The sequence below is a fragment of the Muscardinus avellanarius genome (assembly GCF_963383645.1).
Source record: "Muscardinus avellanarius genome assembly, chromosome: 20".
NCBI classification, from domain to species: Eukaryota; Metazoa; Chordata; class Mammalia; order Rodentia; family Gliridae; genus Muscardinus; species Muscardinus avellanarius.
Window position 1 is genome coordinate 2393358 of NC_137806.1, and position 21142 is coordinate 2414499.

The following is a 21142-nucleotide window of genomic DNA, read 5'->3' on the forward strand; positions in this document are numbered from 1 at the left end:
CATCTGGTTAACCAATTTTGCCAACACCGTTTATTGAAGAGGCTATATTTTTTCCAGTGTAGGTTTTTGACCTTTTTTTTGTAAAAAAATCAATTGGCCTTAAGTATGAGGATTTTTTTTTGAAGATTTAAAGAAGTTTATTAGAAAGATAGAAATACAGAAAATAGAAATACAGCCCCATGCCAAAATGGCATGGGGGGTGACTCGAAATGAATACACCCCGGGATTTGTTTTTGAATCTTCTATTTTGCTCTATTAGTTTATGTGTTTGTGCCCAGATCATGCTGTTTTATTCCTATGGCTTTGTAGTGCAGTTTGAAGTCAGGTATTGTGATGCCTCTGCATGGTACTTGTTGCTGAGAACTACTTTGGCTATTCTGGGTTTTTTGTTTTGCCAAATGAATTTAAGGACTGATTTTTCTATGTCTGTGAGGAATGACCTTGATAATTTACTGGGTATTACATTGAATCTGTAGGTCACTTTTTGAAGAATAGCCATTTTGATGATATTTATTCTGCCTATCCAAGAACATTGACGATCTTTGCATTTTCTAAGGTCTTCTTTGATTTCTTTTTAAAATGTTTTATAATTTTTTGCAGAAGTCTTTTACCTTTTGGGCTAAGTTTAGTCCTAAGTATTTTATTTTTTTGTGGGATAACCTGAATATAAGTGTTTTCTGGATTTGTTTTTCAGCAGATTTATGGTTAGCATACTGGAAAGCTTCTGATTTTTTAAGATTGATTTTATATCCAGACACTGCTGAATTTGTTGATAAGTTTTATAAGCTTTTGGTTGAGTTTGTTGGTAAATCTTTATTTCATGTAATTCATATCCAACTATTCTAAATTTACGTTGACATATATGGATATCTCTCAGCAGATACATATTTAGTGTTCAGTGCAATTTCATAGAAACAATTTCACTTAGAAATCTAAAGGTAAATATTTGACTTTTATGTTCTATGAAACAATGTTTATAGTCATCCGAGCAGTTAGATACTGTTACAAACTAAAGACAGAGTTTCTGTACATTTTAGTATCTCCTGCTATCTTGATCACTTCAGATCTGCCAAGTGCATTTGAGTAGGAGATTGCTGCCAAACAGCAGGACACAGGAGGATACTCGCCATCATGTATCTTAATCAAAAGCAAATCAAAATCATTTCTATTGCAAAGATGCAGCTAACTTAGTAAAACTGATTGCATTGATCTGATGTCTTTAACTCTTAAGTCCTTGTGGGGGAGGCTAAGTCAGAACAGCAGCAGTGGAGCAAAGTAAAGCTTGTATTGCACTTTATTTCCCTTGGTTCTTTATGTCAACTGATGGCCTCCCGCTCTGTGCCGCGGGCTCCCTTGATTTGGGTCTGCCAGCTGTCACAGGCCGTGGTGGCAGGCTGGGCCTCCTGCCAGTTTTCTAGGGCACATTTTCTACCCATCAGGATGGAGGCAGGGTGCTGCCCTGCTACTTATTGGGTGTTGAGGATGCTCTAGATCCTTGATGACCCTCATGTCCCCTAAGTCACTTTCAGTATGGAGGTATTTTTTTTTACCTGAGTCAAGTTTGATGTGTCTGTGCTTACACCATGTGTTGAACTCCTTGATTGACAGCTTCCGCTCTAAATGGCTTTTTCTTTGTTTTTTTTTTTTTTTCTTTTTTCTTTTCTTTTTCTTAGATTGTCTTCAGGGCAAAACGTGGCATCAGCTACATAGGCGATGTCGCGGTGGATGATGTTTCCTTTCAAGAGTGCTCCCCCTTGCTGAGCCCAGACAGAGAGTGCACTGCTCAGGAATTCACCTGTGCTAACAGGCACTGCATTGCGAAGGACAGGCTGTGTGATTTCGTGAATGATTGTGCTGACAATTCAGATGAGACTCCTTTCATCTGCGGTAAGTGAAAGTGCCCGATGCGCTGTCTATGCGTAGGTCTCTGCAGCCTCCCTCCACATGGCGCGCTCACTGTTAAAAAGTGAAAGTGTGGGGAGTACTCGTCATTCACTCAGAAGGCTGGGACGGGAGGATCGCAGGTTCCAGGCCAGCCTCAGCAATTTAGCCCTCCACAACTCAGTGAGACCCTGTTTTAAAAATTAAAAAATAAAATTAAAATATAAGGCTGAGGGTCAAGCTCCAAGCTATGACTTTGCTGGTTTCAATCCTCAGTGTCATAAATTAATTAGTTAATTAATTGATTAAAAACTTGCCAGAGGTATAGCTCAGAGGTAGAATGCTCCTGAGTTTGATCTTTAGTACCACCACCACCACAAAAAATTATCAGACATGACAGGTAGATAGATAAAACAGTTCTGATGATACATCAAATGCACGAAGTTATTTCCTAGTTAGTGGAAATGCAGAACAGTTATGTAGAACTTACAGGAGATCAACTGGTAACAAATACCACCCAGTAAAATATCCTTAGCTAAATGGGCTAGATATGTTCATTGGAGGTAGCTTGTAAAATAGTGTAGTGAAATCTAATCATTGCTTATTTCATTGTAAATTAGGTGACTACAAACCTTCACAAAAGAGCTTAACAAGTTATTTCACTATAACTTATACTAATTTCTGAGCTATAATATTATATTGTGATATTATTGACGTTTTGAAACCAAACCTCAAGTATCAAGGACTACTTCAATATACTGAGAGTACATACTTCCACAGAACTTTTAACTTTCAAAGCCTTTTGTTTACCTAAATCCACTGGGTCTCACAGGACCCCTGAGAGGTAAGTGGACAGGTATTATTAGGGCTTTTATAGATGAAGCTACTAACAAGAATGGTCGAGATTTTTTGACAACTAGTACTTACAAAGTTGTTCATAGGACATACTTTGATTTCTCATAGATTTGCCAAAGCTGCCTTACTACCTCATTGTACAAAATTAATTTTTTTTTTATGGGACTGGGGTTCCTAGAAACCCTTCTACTTCCAGGCTACACTCCCAGATCAATTTTATACTTTTTTTTAAATTTGGAAACAGGGTCTCTTAAGCCTGCAAGGCTGGCTTCGAACCTGCGCGATCCTCCTGTCTCCGCCTCCCAACCGCGGGGGTTACAAGCGTGCGCCACCACGCCTGGCAAAATGAATGTTTTTTTAAAAAGCAAGTGACAGAGTTCCCATTATATCAAATACTTATTTGTTCCTTGAATTGTGGATATCATTTCTTATAATAATTAGTTTTTTATAAACCAAGCAAAACTGCTGGGCTGATCTTGACATCTGTATTTATTAATATTTATCTCTAAATATTTTCTGCTAAATTGAGTTAATTTTTGTTTAGTGAATTTTGTAACAAATGCTTGTACAGTTACTTTATTGCTGTTTTCATTTGACTATCACACCGATCAAGTTATCAATTAAGTAGGGAGACATTATACATTATATTTCAATTTGTAATATTGCTAATGTAAGTTTTTCTCAGAGATATAATTTACTGTAATTTTTAATACTTAAAGTATTAATTTATTTCTGGCTAAGGTTTTTTACTCTAGGCTGTAAAGTCATGAATATTTCTAGAAATTTCTCTTTGAGAAACTATGATAATTTACAAAGAGTATCATAAATGTATTGAAAAACCTTCTGTCTTATTCTTTTGTATAAAGAATAAAGGCAAAATTTATAAGCCTACAGAGGAAAAATTATACCACAGGTTATTTTTGGTTAAGATGATTGCAAATATTTTTTAAATATAAAATGTTATTTTAATTTTTTATTTGTGCATTGTAGCCATGCATATTAATGGGGAAGAAGATGGTGGAGACACATATGCACACATCACCCAGTTAGTCCTTACTCAGCTCCTGCCCCACTTTCTTCCCCTCCCTCCTTTCCATGTTTGCTTAGTTATTGACATTTATATGTTTGTTAATGTACATCATGAACATTAGAGAATTTCCATCTCCTCCCTCCCATCCCCTTAGTTAGGTCTCCTTATTTGCTCATCTATACTATCTCCTTCCTCATCTCTCTTTTATGACCCATTTTCTCTTTAGCTTTCACATATTAGGGAGAGCATCTGATTTCTTATTTTTCGTGACTGACTAATCTCAGTATAATGCTCTCCGGGTCCATCCATGTTCCTGTAAATTATGTAATTGTGTTTTCCTTTATGGCTGAGTAAAATTCCACTGTATCCCACAGTTTTGTAATCCATTCATCTGTTGATGGACATCTTGGCTGGTTCCATAGTTTGGCTACGGTGAATTGTGCAGCCATGAACATAGATACACCTGCATTAGTTTGGTAGTTTGGTTTCCACTCTTTTGGGTAGATGCCCAGAAGTGGTATTGCTGGATCATATAGTAAGTTTGTTCCCATTCTTCTGAGGATCCTCCCTAGAGTTTTCCAAAGTGGTTGCACTAATTTGCAGTCTCACCAACAATTTATTAGAGTTCTCTATATTCTTGCCAGCATTTGTTGTTTGTGTTTTGAATGATTGCCATTCTAGTGGGAGTTAGGTGAAATCTCAGGGTAGTTTTGATTTTCATCTGTTTGATTGATAATAATGTTTTTATATATTTATTGTCCATTTAAATTTCCTCTTTTGTGAAGGGTCTAATTAGTTAACTTTCCCATTACTTATTAGGTTATTTGTTTTCTTAGTGCTGAGTTTCTAGATTTCTCTGTATAGTCTATATATTAATCCTTTTTCAGATGATCAGGTAGCAAAAATCTTCTCCCATTCTGTTGGCTCACAGTTGAGATTCTTGATAGTTTTCATTGCTGTACAGAAGCTTTTTAGTTTAATGCAATACCATGTATTGATCTGCCTTTTAGTTTCTTTTGCTTTTGGGGTCTTGTTCAGAATGTCGAACACTGAAACACACAGACACAGGTAAAAACATCCTCAATTTCTGTTGTCATGGATTACTTTACTCCAGCCCTTTATCTTTAGTTTGTTACTATCTTTACTTGTAAGGTGTGTTTCTTGCAGGCAGCAGATAGATGGATTCTGGTTTTTAATATATTTTGCCACCTTGTGTCGTTTTATTGGCAAGTTGAGGTCATTTATGTTCAGTGTGATTATTGAGAGATGGTTTTTAATTCCTAACATATTGAAATTTAATTTCTTTTTGAGGTAGTGTTTGTTCTTCTTTGCTTAGTTGTTTGCTGGGCAGAAATTATTGTTTCTCTGGTTCTGGCATGTATTACTTATTTCTTCTTTGCAGTTAATCTCTGAATATTTTCTATAGTGCTGATTTGGAAGACATAAATCTTTTCAGCTTCTGTTTATCATGGAAGAGTTTTATTTCCCTGTCTAATTTGAGAGATAGTTTTTCTGGGGAGGAAAATTTTGGCTGCAAGTTGTTTTCTTTCAGTTTGGAATATGTTACTCCAGGCCCTTCTGGCTTTCATGACTTGGTTTGGGAAGTCTGGAGTGATTCTAATTGGTTTACCTCTGAGAGTTACTTGGTCTTTTGATTTGTTGCCTTTAAGATTCTCTCCTTGGCTTCTACATTGGTCAGTTTGACTATTATGTGGCATGGTGAACCTTTTCTCTGATTTGGTTGAAAGGGCCATTCTATAAGTTTCCTGCACCTGTGTATTGATATCTTGTTGTTTAAATGATTTTCTGATATTACTTCTTTACAATGACTGTTGATGTCTTTGGTTTCACCTTCTATTCCTTCTATGCCAATTTTTCTTAGCTTGGCTCTTTTAAAATGGGCCCATACTTCTCCAATGTACAATTCATGCTGTGGGATTGTTTTTTCTAAGTTATATACTATGCATCTGTTTTTGGAGTGATCATCTTCTAGGAGCGCGATTCTATACTCCATGCGGTCTAATTGATTGCTTATAGTTTGAGTTGATGCCTTCACTTCAATGATTGCATCTTTTATTTCTTTCAGACTCTCTCTAAGTTATTTTTTGAATTCCTGTATTATTTCTACAGTTCCATTCCTGGTTTGAACTTCTGGAGATCTCTGCGATTATGTCTCGTCAGGTTCTGTTATTGTGGTGTTCTGAGGCTCATTGCTTCCTTGTCATTCTTCCTTCTCATGGTTGCTGAAGGTTGAATCTGCTGCTTTTGATAGATTTCTCTCAGTCTCTAGGTATCAACTGGTATATCCAAAGGCAAACTGTGTTGTATTCAACAGTGACTGTTGAGTGAGGAGGGAATTGAAATCATAAATGCAAAAATAGGTCAAACCACAAATAGGGTCAAAGAGAATGAAAGTATGAATTTGGTAAGGTAGTAATAGTAGAGATTAGAGGTAGTGAATATGTAGTAATATTCTGGTAACAAATTTAGAATTTTTTAGTACAGTGATATGAAGTATATTTAATACAAGGCAAAGAAAAAAAGAGAGGGAAAAAAGGGGTAGAGAGAAGTAAGTAGGTATATACAAGGGAAGAAGCTTGGGAATAGAGCAAACAAACAAGCATATACACTCAGACCCTACAGTGCAGCCCTGCAAATATATGAATATCCAGCAGACTGGGCCTTTGCAGTCTCTCTCTGTGTAGACACCAAGTGCCCCTGGCACCTTTCCTGCTGCAAGCCTGGTTCTCTGAGTCTTTTTCAGTGTGTGCATATGCTCGGTATTGATGGAGCTGGGTTTTGTATTAAGCATAGGTCACTCTCCAAACTTTCCATCAACTTGGAACCTCAGTCTCTCCCTTCATCCATAGGTGGAGGATGCCTCAGAGTTCACCACAGCTAGGGCTGATCTGGTCTGACTTCTCCTCATTCACCATGCTTGTGTGGTCTGGAGTGATTCTGGAGCTCCTACTAGTTAGATCCAATGTAAGTGTAAGTCTCCCCCCCTCACTATTCACTGAGGCAGAACTTGAGTCTGTCTAAGCCTCCGCTATGTCCAACAGCAGACTCCATCCCCACAAAGACTCAGACCCAGAGAGTTTATTGCAGCTACATGAGTCCCCAGGGTCGCCGTACCGGGCGTTCTTCTGCAGGGATGGCGGCTTCACTCATGGTGTGGCTGGGCACTAGTCCAGATCTATGGAGAGCACGGTGAGCTTGGCAGCCACTGCTACAAGTTGTAGCTGGTGTTTGTGCTGGAGGAACTGATGGTTTACAGTTCCAGTGATCTGCTTACTTCCAGTCCTTGGCTGTTGTCCTGATCATCTCCGGAGTCGGGTGCAGTGAAGCCAGCTGGCACCACTGTAGTGCCCATGGCCATGAGGCGGGTAGGTGGGTTTCTTTTCTGCTCTCTAATGGCTTTTTCTCTTTCCACCTTTTACTTATCATGTTATTTTTAAAGTTATGGTGTTTTCTGGCTTTGTAGAACACAGTTGTTAAGGGATTGGAGATTGGGTGTCAGCAGGACCGATATGTGCTGCTTCCCTCGCTCACCATCTTCCTGGAAGTCCACTATTGTTAAGTTTTTAATGGACCTATTCATATCAGTAACACTGAAACAAAAAATTGAATTAGTTCTAGGTATTGTATAGGAAAAGTAAAAATTGTCAACTCCCTAGATAAAATGATCAAAACACTAGAAAGAATCATAAAAGTAACCTGCATTTGACTTTGGTTCTCATTATGTAATGATGATTTCTTCTGACATGGCATTGCTTACTTTTATTACACATTTTAAAAAAACAACTGTACACCAAGTCTACTGATCCTAAATGTTATGTTTTAATGAGAGTGGCCAGAACCTACTGTTGGAATTATGAGTGTTGCTGTTCTCTTGCATATGCTATAAATTTTGATGTTCTAATTAGACTCAAGAGAATAGAAAGAAAAATGAAATGAATCACCATAGAAACTGATTTCAGAAGTTTGGTTGGCTACTAAACAAGTACTTGGATTTAATGTTTACTTTTCTTTTTCTGAGAAATCTATGTAAAGGTTCAACATGTATCACAAATAGCAATAAGTTCTGGATATGAGTAGTTAACAAGGTACCATCTGGAAACAACAGAAAGAATGAAAAAAGTGTTTTTAAAAGCATAGACTATGGTGGAGAAGAAGAAAATAATCAATTACAAAATACCAGCAGCTTTAGTTTTCCAGAGATTAATGCAGATCCTGAAATTAAAAATCTATCAGAAAATGGAATTATTTTGTTGCTTTATAATTTGTATGATATTTCTAAAATATAGGAGATAGTTAAAAGTGATTTGCATACCTAAAAACTATAAGATCATATTTGAATATAACTACTGTTGATAGAGGTGCTCCTTTAAAAAAGCAATCATATTTTTATATTCTTAGACATTTCACTTAGCAAATTTATCATTAATATTCAATTCAGTGTATCTCAAGCACTCTCAAAAGTTTAATTCTGCACTGTGATAAGTAAGGATGTAGAATAAATAATCAACATAAATGGTCAGTATCTTGAACCTCACAGGTATATGTAATGCTGTTTAACAACTACAGATATTTATTCTTTTTAAACATACATAAAGCATTTGTTTTGAAACAAAAATATACTCTTGAGAAGTAAATTTAAATTTTTGGGGTGGATTAAAGACACATAGAGTATGCTTTAGGATTAGATTGAAAATCAGAGGACAATACCTAGAAAATCTTTATTGGTTAGGATTTAAAAGACATTTTTAATAATCCGTGCATTCCCTCTCAAAAAATCACAAAAATTAGAAAATGTTCTGAACCAAAGAGTAATGAAATAATTAATAAAAAACACTTTGTGGGATATTGTTAGGCTAATACTTAGAAAAAAAAGAGCCTTAAATTCTCGTGATAGAAACTGACTAGCTATTAACACAAATAAGTGAAAAAAAGAACACAAATCTAAGAGAGGATGGATTTGACAAGACTGATTAGAATTTTCAAACCCTGTCAACTAGCTATGATGGTGAGTGCCTATAATCCCAGTGTGAGGGAGGCTGAGACAGGAGGATCCCAAGGTAAAGGACAGCCTCAGCAATTTAGTGAGGCGTTAAGCAACTTCATGAGACTAGCTATTATTTTATTAAAATAACAAAATAAAAAAGAGGTAGGGATATAGCGTGGACCTAGAATGTCCCTGAGTTCAATCCCCCACACCAAAAAAAAAAAAATTGGAAACAACAAAACATCTTGTCAAGAATCTAAATAGGAGCTATGCATGGTGGCGTACACTGCAATCCCTGTACTTGGGAGTCTGAGACAGGAGGATCCCAGGTTCACTGCCAGCCTCAGCTTCTTAGTGAGCTCTTCACTAAGTGAGACCCTGTTTCAAAATAAAGAATGAAAAATAAAGCTGGGAGTGTATCTCAGAGGCAGAATGCACCTAGGTTCAATCCTTACTAATACGCGCGCACACACACACACACACACACACACACACACACACACACTCTAAATAGGGAAGATAGAAATGTATAATTAAATTAATATTTATTGAGCAGTTATATTAACTGATCAAAGTTTGAAATAATCTACCATATAGATACAGGCAATGTTTGAAACACCTAGCATACATCATAAATTAAAAAATTCTAATGAGCATATACTCCATATTCTTAATAAATATAAAATATATTGTTTCTATAGGTACATACCAAGCACAAAGAAACGCACATTCATGCAGGCCTGCCTAAGTATGTGGGCAGCAGGATAAGCTTGGGCCTGGAGGGGAGGGTATTTAAGAGAATTCTTGGAGGAGTTCTGATAGCTTCTATTTTCCTTTTTAACTTTTTTTTTTATTATTGTCATCCTCTTGGCTATAAGTGGGGAGTCACTATGGTTTTAATTTGCATTTCCCTGATGGCTGATGCTGTTGGACATCTTGTGTTGAGCTTATTAGTCATTTGTGTTTCTTCTTTGAAAAAATAGCTATTGAAATATCTGGCCTGCTTTTTTATAAGATTCTTTAGCTTTTATTTTTGAGCTGTAGGAGTTCTCCTGAATATTATTTCATTATGTAATATTTATTTTACAAATATGTGTTCTTTATGCTACAGGATTTCCTTTTACATTTTTATTTTTAGTAGACTGTTGTCCTCATGAACTTTCTGCCTCCCCCATCACAAACAGCATGGTAGAATTGCTGCGTTAAAACCTGTATGAATTCATCATTATCATCCAACGTCTAGAGTTTGTATCATGTTTCGCGCTTAATGTTATACGTATTGTGGATTTTGTTCCGTACATACTATCATAGTTTTCTACTGTCCTAAGTCTTCTATGAGCCAGACATGCTGGTGCAAGTTTGTAATCCTAGCATTTGGGAGGCTGAGACAGGATGATCACAGGTTTGCAGCCAACTACTTACTGAGGCCCTTTACAACTCAGTGAGACTGTTTCAAAATAAACAATAAAAAAATAGGGCTGGGGGTATAGCTCAGAAATAAAATGCCATTCCACTACTGCAAAAAAAATCTTCTATGCACCAGTTGTTCACTTACAGTACTTCTGTAAATATGGACTTCTTTTTATATCTTCCATATTTTTACAATATTCAGAATGTCATCTAGTTGTAATATGTCATATATAGTAGGCAGCTTTTTTTAGGTTGCTTTATTTTACTTTTTAATATAAATTTAAGGTTATTCCACGTTTTTTATGGCTTGGTAGTTCATTTACTTTTAGGGCTAAATAATATTCTATTCTCGGAATAAGGCTAGGCTTAGTGGTGCATGCCTATAATCCCAGTACCTGGGAGGCTAAGACAGGAGGATCACAAAGGGTGGCCTCAGCAATTTAGGAAGGCCTCCAGCAAATTAGTGAGACCATGTTTCAAAATATAAGTTTGTTAAATTCTAATAATAATAATAATAATAATAATAATAATTATTATTATTATTATTATTATATTGTCTGAATAAATCCCATTTTATTTACCTATTTACCCATTTAAGAGCATCTTGGTTGCTTCTAATTTTAAAAATTATGAATAAAACTGCTCTGAATATTCATGTGCAGTTTTTGTGGACATTAGCTTTTAATTTTGTGGGTAAATATCAGGGAGCATGGTTTCTAAATCCTATGTAGAAGATATGAGGTGTAAACTAAATATTTACCCACGTTTTCTTTCAATCTGTGGCTTACCTTTGGCTTTACAGTGCCTCTTGGAAAGCAGGAGAGTTCAGTTTCCATTCGGATCTTTTATGAGTTGTCTTTTATGTTGTATTTCAAGTCATTGTTATAACCAAAGAGCATCCAGATTTTCCTTACATATTATTTTGCAGGGTTGTATAGTTTAGTATTTCCCACTTAGACCTACAATCCATTGTGAGTTAATCTTTGTGAAGTTGTAGCGTTTGCATCTAGAGTCATTGTTTTGCATATGAATATCCATTTTCTCAGCACCAATTTTGAAAGTGCTATCTTTTTATTGCTTTGCTCTCTGGCATTTTGTTTGATATTAAAATGTTAGTTGAACACATTTTTGTGCATATATCACTGGTCTTGATATTCTTTTTACTATTTATATATTTTCCCATTATCATACTATCTTGGTTTTTTTTTTTTGCCTCTGCACATAAACTTTTATGTTTTTGAACATGTACAAAATGGCTTGGGTTTTATTGGAATTACATTGAATCTAAAGATCAAACTGCTTAAGAACTAATATCTTGACAGTATTTAGTCTTCCTATCCATGAACATGAAAAATGTTTCCAGTACTTATTTATTCTTTGATTTTTTATCATTTTTGTGGTTTTACACATATAAATATTGTGTATATTTTGTTAGACATCTATCAACAAATTTCATTTTGGGAATGATGCTAATATAAATGGTATTGTGTTTTCTTTGTTTTTGTAACAGTGGGTATTGGAAACAGGGGCATTCTACCTCTAAGCTATACCCCAGCCTATTTTATTTTTTATTTTAAAGTAGTCTTGATAGTTTACTATGTGTCTCACTTTGTTGCTGAGGCTGTCGTGAAACTTGCCATCCTCCAAAGTACTAAGATTACAGACATGTCCCACCATGTCCAGGTTTGGCATTGTGTTTTTTAATTTCAAATTGACTTCTTTGTTGCTGGTATATAGGAAAGCAATTGACCTTTGTGTATTAGTCTGGTATCCTACAACCTTGTAGTAACTGCTTAGTAATTCCAGGATTTTGTTGCTGTTGCTGATTCTTTGAGGTTTTCTAGGTACAGAACTATATCACATGTTATCGAAGATAGTTTTATTTAATTTTTTACATTCTCTTATATTTTATTGTGCTGGCTAATATATTCAGTGTAATATTTAAAAATAATTGTAAGAGGGCAGATTCTTACTTTGTTTCTGATCTTAGCGGGAAAGCATCTAATTTTTAACCATTAATATGATGTCATTAGAGGTGATTTTCGTAGCTTATTATAAAGTTGAGTAAGTTACCCTCTATTTCTAATTTTCTAGGAGTTTTTATCCTGAATAAGGATTGCGTTTTGTCAAATGCCTTTTCTCTACTGATGTAATTAGGTAATATTTACCTTTTGGTCACTCAATGTGGTAGACTGTATTATTTGGTCTTTGAGGGTTTTTTAAGTTAGCTTTTCTATCACTCTGGCTAAAATACCTGACAAGAACAACTTAGTAAAAGAATTTATTTGGGCTCACAGTTGAGAGGCTCTGTCTTTGGTATATGTCTCTAAGGCAGAAATCGTGGCAGTGGTGTGCATGGCAGACAAAAGCTGCTCTCAGCTCATGGCAGCAAAAAGCAGAGAGAGAAAGCAGAGACCTGGGATTGATGCAGTCCTAAGGGTACTCCCCGAGTGGCCCACCGCTCCGGCCATTCTCCACCTCCAAATCTGTCTCCATTGGCAACCCATGAGGTTTGGGTGACATTTTAAAACTAAATCATTGTTGAAACGGCCTCCCAAACCCAGAATTGATTTCATGTGCTCACGAGATATGATTATGTTAGCATGTTGTTAGATTTGATATGCTAATATTTTGTTGATGATTTTGGCATCTCTTATAGAAGATGTTGTAGAGGATCTTCCTAACATTTTCAGATCGCTGTTTTCTTAGTGTTTGCTTGCTGTGGACATTTTTGTCTGCTTTCCAGAGTTTTGACAAAAGTGGTTCTAACACCTTCATCATCTAGCTCTTAGGTCTGAGTAAAGACCAGACCTGCTTGGTATGTTTTCTGTCTTCCTTGGACAAGCACTTCCCAGCATATTATTCTTAGGACTAAATATAGGCGCTCAGAGGCACAAACCCACAAGTGCAAGTATTTTTCTAGTCCATGCCCATATCATGCCCCTACACATTCCTTAGCCGTACCAAGTCACTTACCAGGCTTCAAAGCAAAGAGATAGAAAGTATACTCTTTCTATATTGGGGAAAGGAGGGGAAGGAGTACTTGGTAAACATAAAGTTGTGTGCTTAACTACTTAATGTTACTCTTACTAAAGTTACTACGAGTATTTTTTTTTTTTTGAGAGTGTCATTGTGTCACCAGGCTGGCCTCGAGCTCCAGTAAGTGGTCTTCCTGTCTCATCTCCTAAACTGCTGTTCACATTTTTAAGCATCTTTTTTCCTACTGGATATAATGTTATTTAAAATAGAAGTATTTCTTATGTCATATCAGTATAAAATTTAACACTGCTGAAAAACTAAGTTTATCTACTCATGTCTTGATCTACAGACAAATAACATGTTTTGTCAGCATTCAGACCCCACCCAAACACACTGAATCATAAAGCACAGCTAACCAAGCTCCTCGAGTGATTTGTAGGTGGATTAATTTGAGAAGCTACAATCTAAAGAATACAAAATTTTGAAAAGCTTTCTGGCAAGGAGGAGATAGAGCTGACACTATATTTTCCTTAAGAACAAAAATAGGTTGGTGGGCACAGTAGTATGCTCCTTTAATTCCAGTAATTGGGAATCTTTTAGGAGGAGCATAGGTTTAAGGCAGCCTCAGCAACTTTGTGAAATCCTGTTTCAAAAAATAAAAAAAAGGTCTGCGGTATAACTCATAGGTAAAATGCCTCTGGGTTCAATCCTCGTTACCTAAAATAAGCAATAGACAAAAACATAAATAAATACATATGAATTTTAATCATTGAAAACTGTGTTGGTTCAACACAGGTCATGATTAATAGGCATGTATGTATTTGGGTATCTTAATGGCAATTTTAAGGAACTTTTACAAAATGAATATTTATGTGAGTATTATATGTCAAGCTTTGTTGCTGGTTGCTTGGGCTATTGCAGTGAACTCTAAACAAAGATTTTATGTTCCCATGGAACTTACATTTTGGTTTTTGGTGGTGATGGGGACATAATATAAAACAGAATAAGTAAAATCACACAGTATTTACAAATAAGTAATACAAATTACATACAATAACAAAATGTGTATATTTCATGGTGATGAGATCTGCTAGGAGAAACATAAGAGAGAAAGTGAAAAAGAAAGGCTCAGAGTGGTAGATTCGAATCTTTAAATTTTTTTTATTAGTGCATTGTAGTCATACATCTTAATGGAATGCAAGATGGTGGAGGCACACATGCACACATCACCCATTAACCCTTACCTGATCCCTGCCCCATCTTCTCCCCCTCCGTCCTCATATTTAACTCAGTGGTTGGCTTTGATATGTTTGTTAATGTACATCATGAACATTAGAGAGTTTCCCTCTTCCCCTCCCATCCTCTCAGGTCACCTTATTTGCTCATGTAAAAACTCTTGAGTTCCTCCTATGACCCGTTTCTCCCTAGCTTCTGCATATTGGGGAGAGCATCTGATTTCTTATGGTTTGTGACTGACTAATCTCACTTAGCATCATGTTCTCCAGCTCCATCCATTTTCCTTTAAGTGATGTACTGTGTTTTTCTTTATGGCTGAGTTAAATTCCATTGTGTACATATCCCATAATTTCCCATAAATTCATTTGTTGATGGACATCTTGGCTGGCTCCATCGTTTGACAATTGTGAATTGTGAGGCTATGAACATAGATACACATGCATTAGTTTGGTAGTTTGGTTTCCATTCAAGTAGCTCCCACAGCACCACAATAGCAGAACCTGACCACACAGAATTGCTTAGGTTACAATTTTAAATAGGGCAGTCCTGTAAGTTCTTATTGACACTTGAATGTACAGTGAAGCTATATTCAAAGGAATTTAAACACTTAAAATATATTTAAAATCATCAATAATTAAAACACATTTCTTTGTATATTATTACCATGTCAATAACATTTTTTTTATTTCTTTTTTTTTTTTTTGGTGGTGGTACTGAGGTTCCTGGAAACCCTTCTACCTCCGGGCTACATTCTCAGACCCCCATTTTTATATTTTTATTTGGAAACAGGGTCTCTTAAGCCAGTTCGGCTGGCTTCAAATCTGTGTGATCCTCCTGTCTCCGCCTCCCAAGCACGGGGATTACAAGCGTGCGCCACCACGCCTGGCTTTTGTTTGTTTGTTTGTTTGTATTATACTTCATTACTGCTTATTTACTTAAATTGATTGTTTTTATTCAGTCTGGTCTCTTGCATTCATTACAGAAGAATTCTCTAATTTTCAAGTAAAAGTATTTATTGGGAGAGGTAGGAGATAAGGTTTGATGTTTTATCTGTTACTTTTTACTCAAAGTAAGACTATATTCCACATATACATATGTATATATATGTATGTGTGTATATATAGTACATATATAATTTCTTTATTATATTCAGTTTAGTTTTCCATCTGAAAATTTTTATTAGTGGAAGAATTTTTATTCAGTTGTGGCAAAAATGAATTTGGCAGTATGAAGTGTCCTCTGTGGGCATCTGTGTATGTTACCCTGGATTCTAAAGCCTCTGACCTAGATGCATAGATGCTCCTCTAACTTCTTTGCAAATTGAAAGCACTGTTAAGTCAGAAGTGCATTTCAAAGACCTAGCAAGCCTCGCATCATAGCATGGCAGAGCAGTGCAGTCACGAGCTGGCCGTTTACCCTCATGATTACGGGACTGACTGACAGTTGTCCATTATCATTAGAGAGGAGCTTGTCACATTATAACTAGCCTAGGAAATGATCAGAACTCAAAATTCAAAATCTAGTTTCTACTGAAGGTATATCTCTATCTCACATCATGAAGTCAAACATTTGAAGTCAAACCATTTTAAGTTGGAGACCATATGATTCAATCTTAGCCAATAATCATTTAAAATCCAAAGAAATATTTTTTAGCTAACATTGATATTGCCTGATGTATAGTAGTGTCATATTTTCTTCTTATTTATTTATTTACTTATTCATTTGATAAATATTAGGTACCTCCTACATAAATGACCCTGAAGAACAAAAAATAAATAAAAACAAGATAAGACCTATATAATTGCGGAGTTTCTTATCTAGTAAAAGAGGTACATAAACATTCACATTTTGATGGAGCTATATTTAAGTGCAACTTAGTTGTTTAGGGGAGAAAATTATCTTTTTTAAATATTAATTCCAAAGTAGGCTTGCATAAAAGTAGTATATTACCTTGAAGTCAATAAGTATGCTTTCAAGGACTTTATTAACTATGAATTTGAAACAACTTTTGTTTTATTTGTAAGATTATGTTAGAAAGTAGGTCAAATATTATAATGCTAATAAGCCAGGCTTCCTATGAAGGATTAGCTACCTTAGCTTCACAGATTCATTATTGCAGGCTGCAGCTGAGTGACTGGGGCTTAGGAGCCTTTCAATGTCTTTCCACAGTTTTCAATAGTGTCTTTATTCTTTTTTTTTTTTTTTTTTGTGGTACTGGGGTTCCTGGAAGCCCTTCTACCTCCGGGCTACACTCCCAGACCTATTTTTACATTTTTGTTTGGAAACAGGGTCTCCTAAGCCAGCATGCGCGGCTGGCTTCGAACCTGCGCGATCCTCCTGTCTCTGCCTCCCAAGCGCGGGGATTACAAGCGTGCGCCACCACGCCCGGCATCATTATTCTTATTTACCCAGTGATTTCCATATCATAATTTCCAAATTATGAAATATGGTCATCAATATGGAATAATAAATCATATGTGAGGGCCTTTTCTGGGTTCCTTATGGGGTAAATAAGATTTCCCAAGATATTTTATACGTAATATCCATTGTGGATTTTCAAAAGATTGATATAATCAGTAAAATTTTCCAAATTATTTACTATCCAAACCCTACTTGAATGGGATTATAAGTGTACACTACCAGACCTTTCATTTGTTATTATTTAAAAATCGATGTAGTTATTTCTATGCCTTTGATTTTCCATGTAAATTTTAGAAATTTATGTCCTTTAACTATAAGCAATATTTATATGATTTTGTTAAGAATTGTATTAAATAAGTAAATCAAATCGGGAGGAAGTAACATCTTCAATATATACTATGGCTTTCGATCGATGACCACAAATGAGTCTCATTATTTAAGTCTTTGGTTTCTTTCATCCGTATTTTGTTGATTTTAGCATTCAAGTTTTGCATATATTTTATTAGATTTGCCCCTCAGTATTTCGTTTTATGAGGGATTTTAGGTGATATTATACTTTAGATTTTTGTTTACATGTGTTCATTACTGGTATGTTGAAATCAAATAAAAACTAGGGCTGGGGGTGTCACGCAGAGGTAGAATGCCCCCGAGTTCTATCCCATTACCACACACACAAAAAAAGACGATTGCTGTGAAGGCTATCCAAGATGTAGAGTTGTTCTTTCAGTATTTAACTTTTTACTGTTTCTATTAAAGTGTTTTCCTCTACTTAAGTTTTAATATGAATAATATTTCAAAGGGAAGCATTTGCATGAAAGAAAAAATGTTTATTTTTGTATAAAAGAAAAGGAAGATGAGCAGGAATAAAGGTGATTTTGAAAGAGATTTTAGAAGAAGAACCATGATTTAGATGTATGTGTCTTTTAAAACTTAGAGAATTTGTTTCTTTGTTTAAAATTTTTCCTTAAGCACTAGAGCCAAAGAAGCCTCGAGAAAGCTCCATTTAATTACATGCAGAGGCAATTAGATTGTTTTAAATACTCTGTTCCACAGACTTCAGCCAGCAAGATTGAGTTCTACTCTTTGGCTATTAAAATCTTAAATTTGTATCTTAACTTTTATATTTTATAGAAAATTTTACAAGTATATATAAGAATCTTAAATTTTCCCACTGTTACTTCTTGTGTACAAATAAAATAAAATACATATTATTTAGATGTAAAATCATTTGAAAAAACATGAAAATTTTAAATATCAAAATACATAAAATTTTGTCATTCTTTTTCCTAGGGTAGATACCTGTATTTATGCATAGATATGTACATAACAAATGCTATTGTGTGTGTCTAACAAGTGTTTTTTATTATGGAACCAGATTAATAATAAAGGAATTAGAAAACTTAAACTGAACACAAAGTAATACAAAGGGTGATTTTCCATTTCATCAATGACAGAAAAATTGGTATTAGGTATGTGCTTTGTCAAAAACAAATATAGGATAAGACATAATATAGAAGGCAAATGTTTTCAGGCATCAAGCAGGTGGTATAGGATTGTGTACTATTCACACAATTTATATGACAAAGGAAGAAACGTCCAGAATCAGTAGTGTAAAGTCTCCAAGGAAGATTGAAAAAAGTAGAAATTTAATAGTAGTTATTATATAGAAGAAAAAAATTAGAGCACAAATTAAAAATAATAAATAGTAAACAATAGAAGACTACAGAAAAGACCAAAATCATTTCTTTGAATAAAAATTTCTAATGAAACTTATATAAATTAAGAGTGAAATTACAAATTAGAAATATCAGTAATGAAAGATTAAACATGACACAAACCCACTGACATAAATGGATTAGAGCATAATCACTTTGTTATATTTATTATATTAAGATGAAAGTTATTATTGTATGTTTTTATATTTTATAAATTTTATTTTAAAAATGTAACAGCTTAGAAAAATGACCAAATACTTAAAAGTCCAACTAAATAAATCTGGATGACATTGAATTTATAATAAAATATTTTTATAGAAGCCCCACCCAGTTTAATCTCAGATTGTTTTACTAGTGAAATATTGTAAAATGTTAAGGTTAAATAATACCCACTATTATAAACTTTTTCAGGACATAAAAGAGAATACGTCCCAACTAATTTTAATGATTTTATTTATAGTATTGTTTTAGTCAGTTTGCTGTTGCTATAAAATACCATGGATCTAGTGATTTATAGACAATAGAAGTTGATTTGGTTCCTAGCTCTGCAGAGGACCACCAGGCTGTATCACAAAGTGGCCTGAGGGCCAGAAAGCATTATGGGACAGATGGAAGCCAAACTTTCAAAGTAACTAACCCGCACCCAGGACATTGGTGTTAACTCAGGGACTGACCACCTCTTCAAAGGTTCTCCTTTTAATACTGAGAAAATGGTAATTAAGTTCCAGCATGAGTTTTAGCAGGGACACTGAAACCATAGTAGTGTCAAAAACATTGAGTACTTGGGAATATATTCAGCACAAGTGAAAACTGCAAAATACCATTGGAGGAAAGTAGGAAAGAAAATACTGTTGAGATCTGTTATACAATATAATCTTTATAGTGAGCAATTCTGTGGTGTATTTTAAAAATTTATCCAGAGGGAAGATGTCATGTGAAATGTTCTTACTGCAATTAAAAATAAAAAGGAAAAATAAAGAAAAAACCTCCAAATACTGAATGTTTACTGAGGGCAACATTTTTATTGTTACTATTGTATTAGAAATTAACTTATTTATGTGAAACTGGGGCGTGAACTCAGAGACATTCTATTACTGAGCTGCACCCCCAGCCTTTTAATTTTTTATTTTGAAATAGAGTCTAAGTTGCTAAAGCTGGTTTTGAACCTGCGATTCTTCTCTCAACCTCTGAAGTAGTGATATTACAGATGCCTTCCCCATATAAATTTACTTTTAATTAAAGGAGAAAGTAAAATTTAATATTGGAAAGAAAAAGTAGATTCTACCCTAATGCGATTTTTAAAGTAACTTTCATCAATATTAGGATAAATCAGTATCATGACTCGGTGTGGTATGCTGAGATAGTATTATTTCTTTGATCTTCCTGTTGCTTAAGTAGAGTCTTATCATAATGATTTCTCAAACAAAGCAAATTCAATTCAGCTACTGTCAATAATGACTGGCTTGTCCTTATACATGTTGAGCCTAAGAATAGGAGATGCTGATATACTCTTGCGGATTAAGAGATTAAATAAAAAAGATGAACGCAATGTGTGACCTAGACTGAATTCAGAACCAGGGGAAAAATAAAGGACATAATTAGGATAACAGATAAAGGTTCAATCTGGACTGTAGATTGAATACTGTATGAATAACAGGTGTTTTACTTTTGTGACTTGTCACTTTATAAGAAAATATCCTTTTTATAAAAAGAAAAACCTATGGGAGCATTTGTCAATAAATACTGACAAATAAATAAAAAGCACGGTGTCTTCCAGTTGAGTTTCAAGTACTGCTGAAAAATACATATTTTAATGGGCACATAGAGCAGATGAAGAAAATATATAACTTTATGAATTTGATTAAAGAATAGATAGGAGACATGTACTCTTCTTGAAATTTTTCAATAAGATTAAAATTATTTCAAAGTTTAGAGGAAAATTAAGTCAAATTAAGAAAATTGGAGGTAAAAATATTGACTTGAGAAACAAAATTTAAATGATAAATACAGAAGTATATTATTTTTAAAATTATATAAAACTCCATTAATTTATTTTTATTTTTTATTGGAATACTATCGTCTCAAGTCACAGTGTGGATCATGTTGGCAATGGCATAGATTCAGAGAGTAATTGGTGCCTTTTACCCCAACCCTGCCTCCCCTTTTCCCTTCCTTCCAATACTGACTGTACATTTTGACTATGTTATATTCACATGTATACACACTTTCAAATGTAGCATTTCCATGAATTAACCTCAGCCTTCTTCCTCCTCTACCCCTTTTTTCTGGCTTTGCTGAGGTTTCCCCTCCATTATCTGGAGTCCCTCTGGTATCCCTAATACTTCCTAGCTTGAGCATATTAGAGAAAACATATGTCCCTTCTCTTTCTGTGCTTGGCTGATCTCACTTAACATAATGTTCTTTAGCTCTTTCCATCTTCTTGGGAATGACATGATTTTGTTCTTTATTGCTGAGCAGAATTCCATTCTGTGTATTTCCCATAATTTTGTAATTTATTCATCTATTGATGGAGACCTAGGTTGGTTCCATACTTTGGCTATTGCAAATTATGCTGCTATGAACATGGGTATGCATATGAAATAGGCTGAA

General features: G+C 34.9%; 1 protein-coding gene across 1 annotated transcript in view; it reads left to right on the forward strand.

Annotated features, from left to right (window-relative positions):
* The window catches only part of MALRD1 (MAM and LDL receptor class A domain containing 1), a gene marked incomplete at both ends in the record, with an annotated part of 671257 nt that overhangs the window by 263643 nt on the left and 386472 nt on the right, over window positions 1–21142 (forward strand). The window contains one exon of the mRNA XM_080717079.1: window positions 1674–1887. Within this exon, the coding sequence (XP_080573205.1) occupies window positions 1674–1887 (214 nt within the window). The remainder of the gene's footprint in view (window positions 1–1673; window positions 1888–21142) is intronic.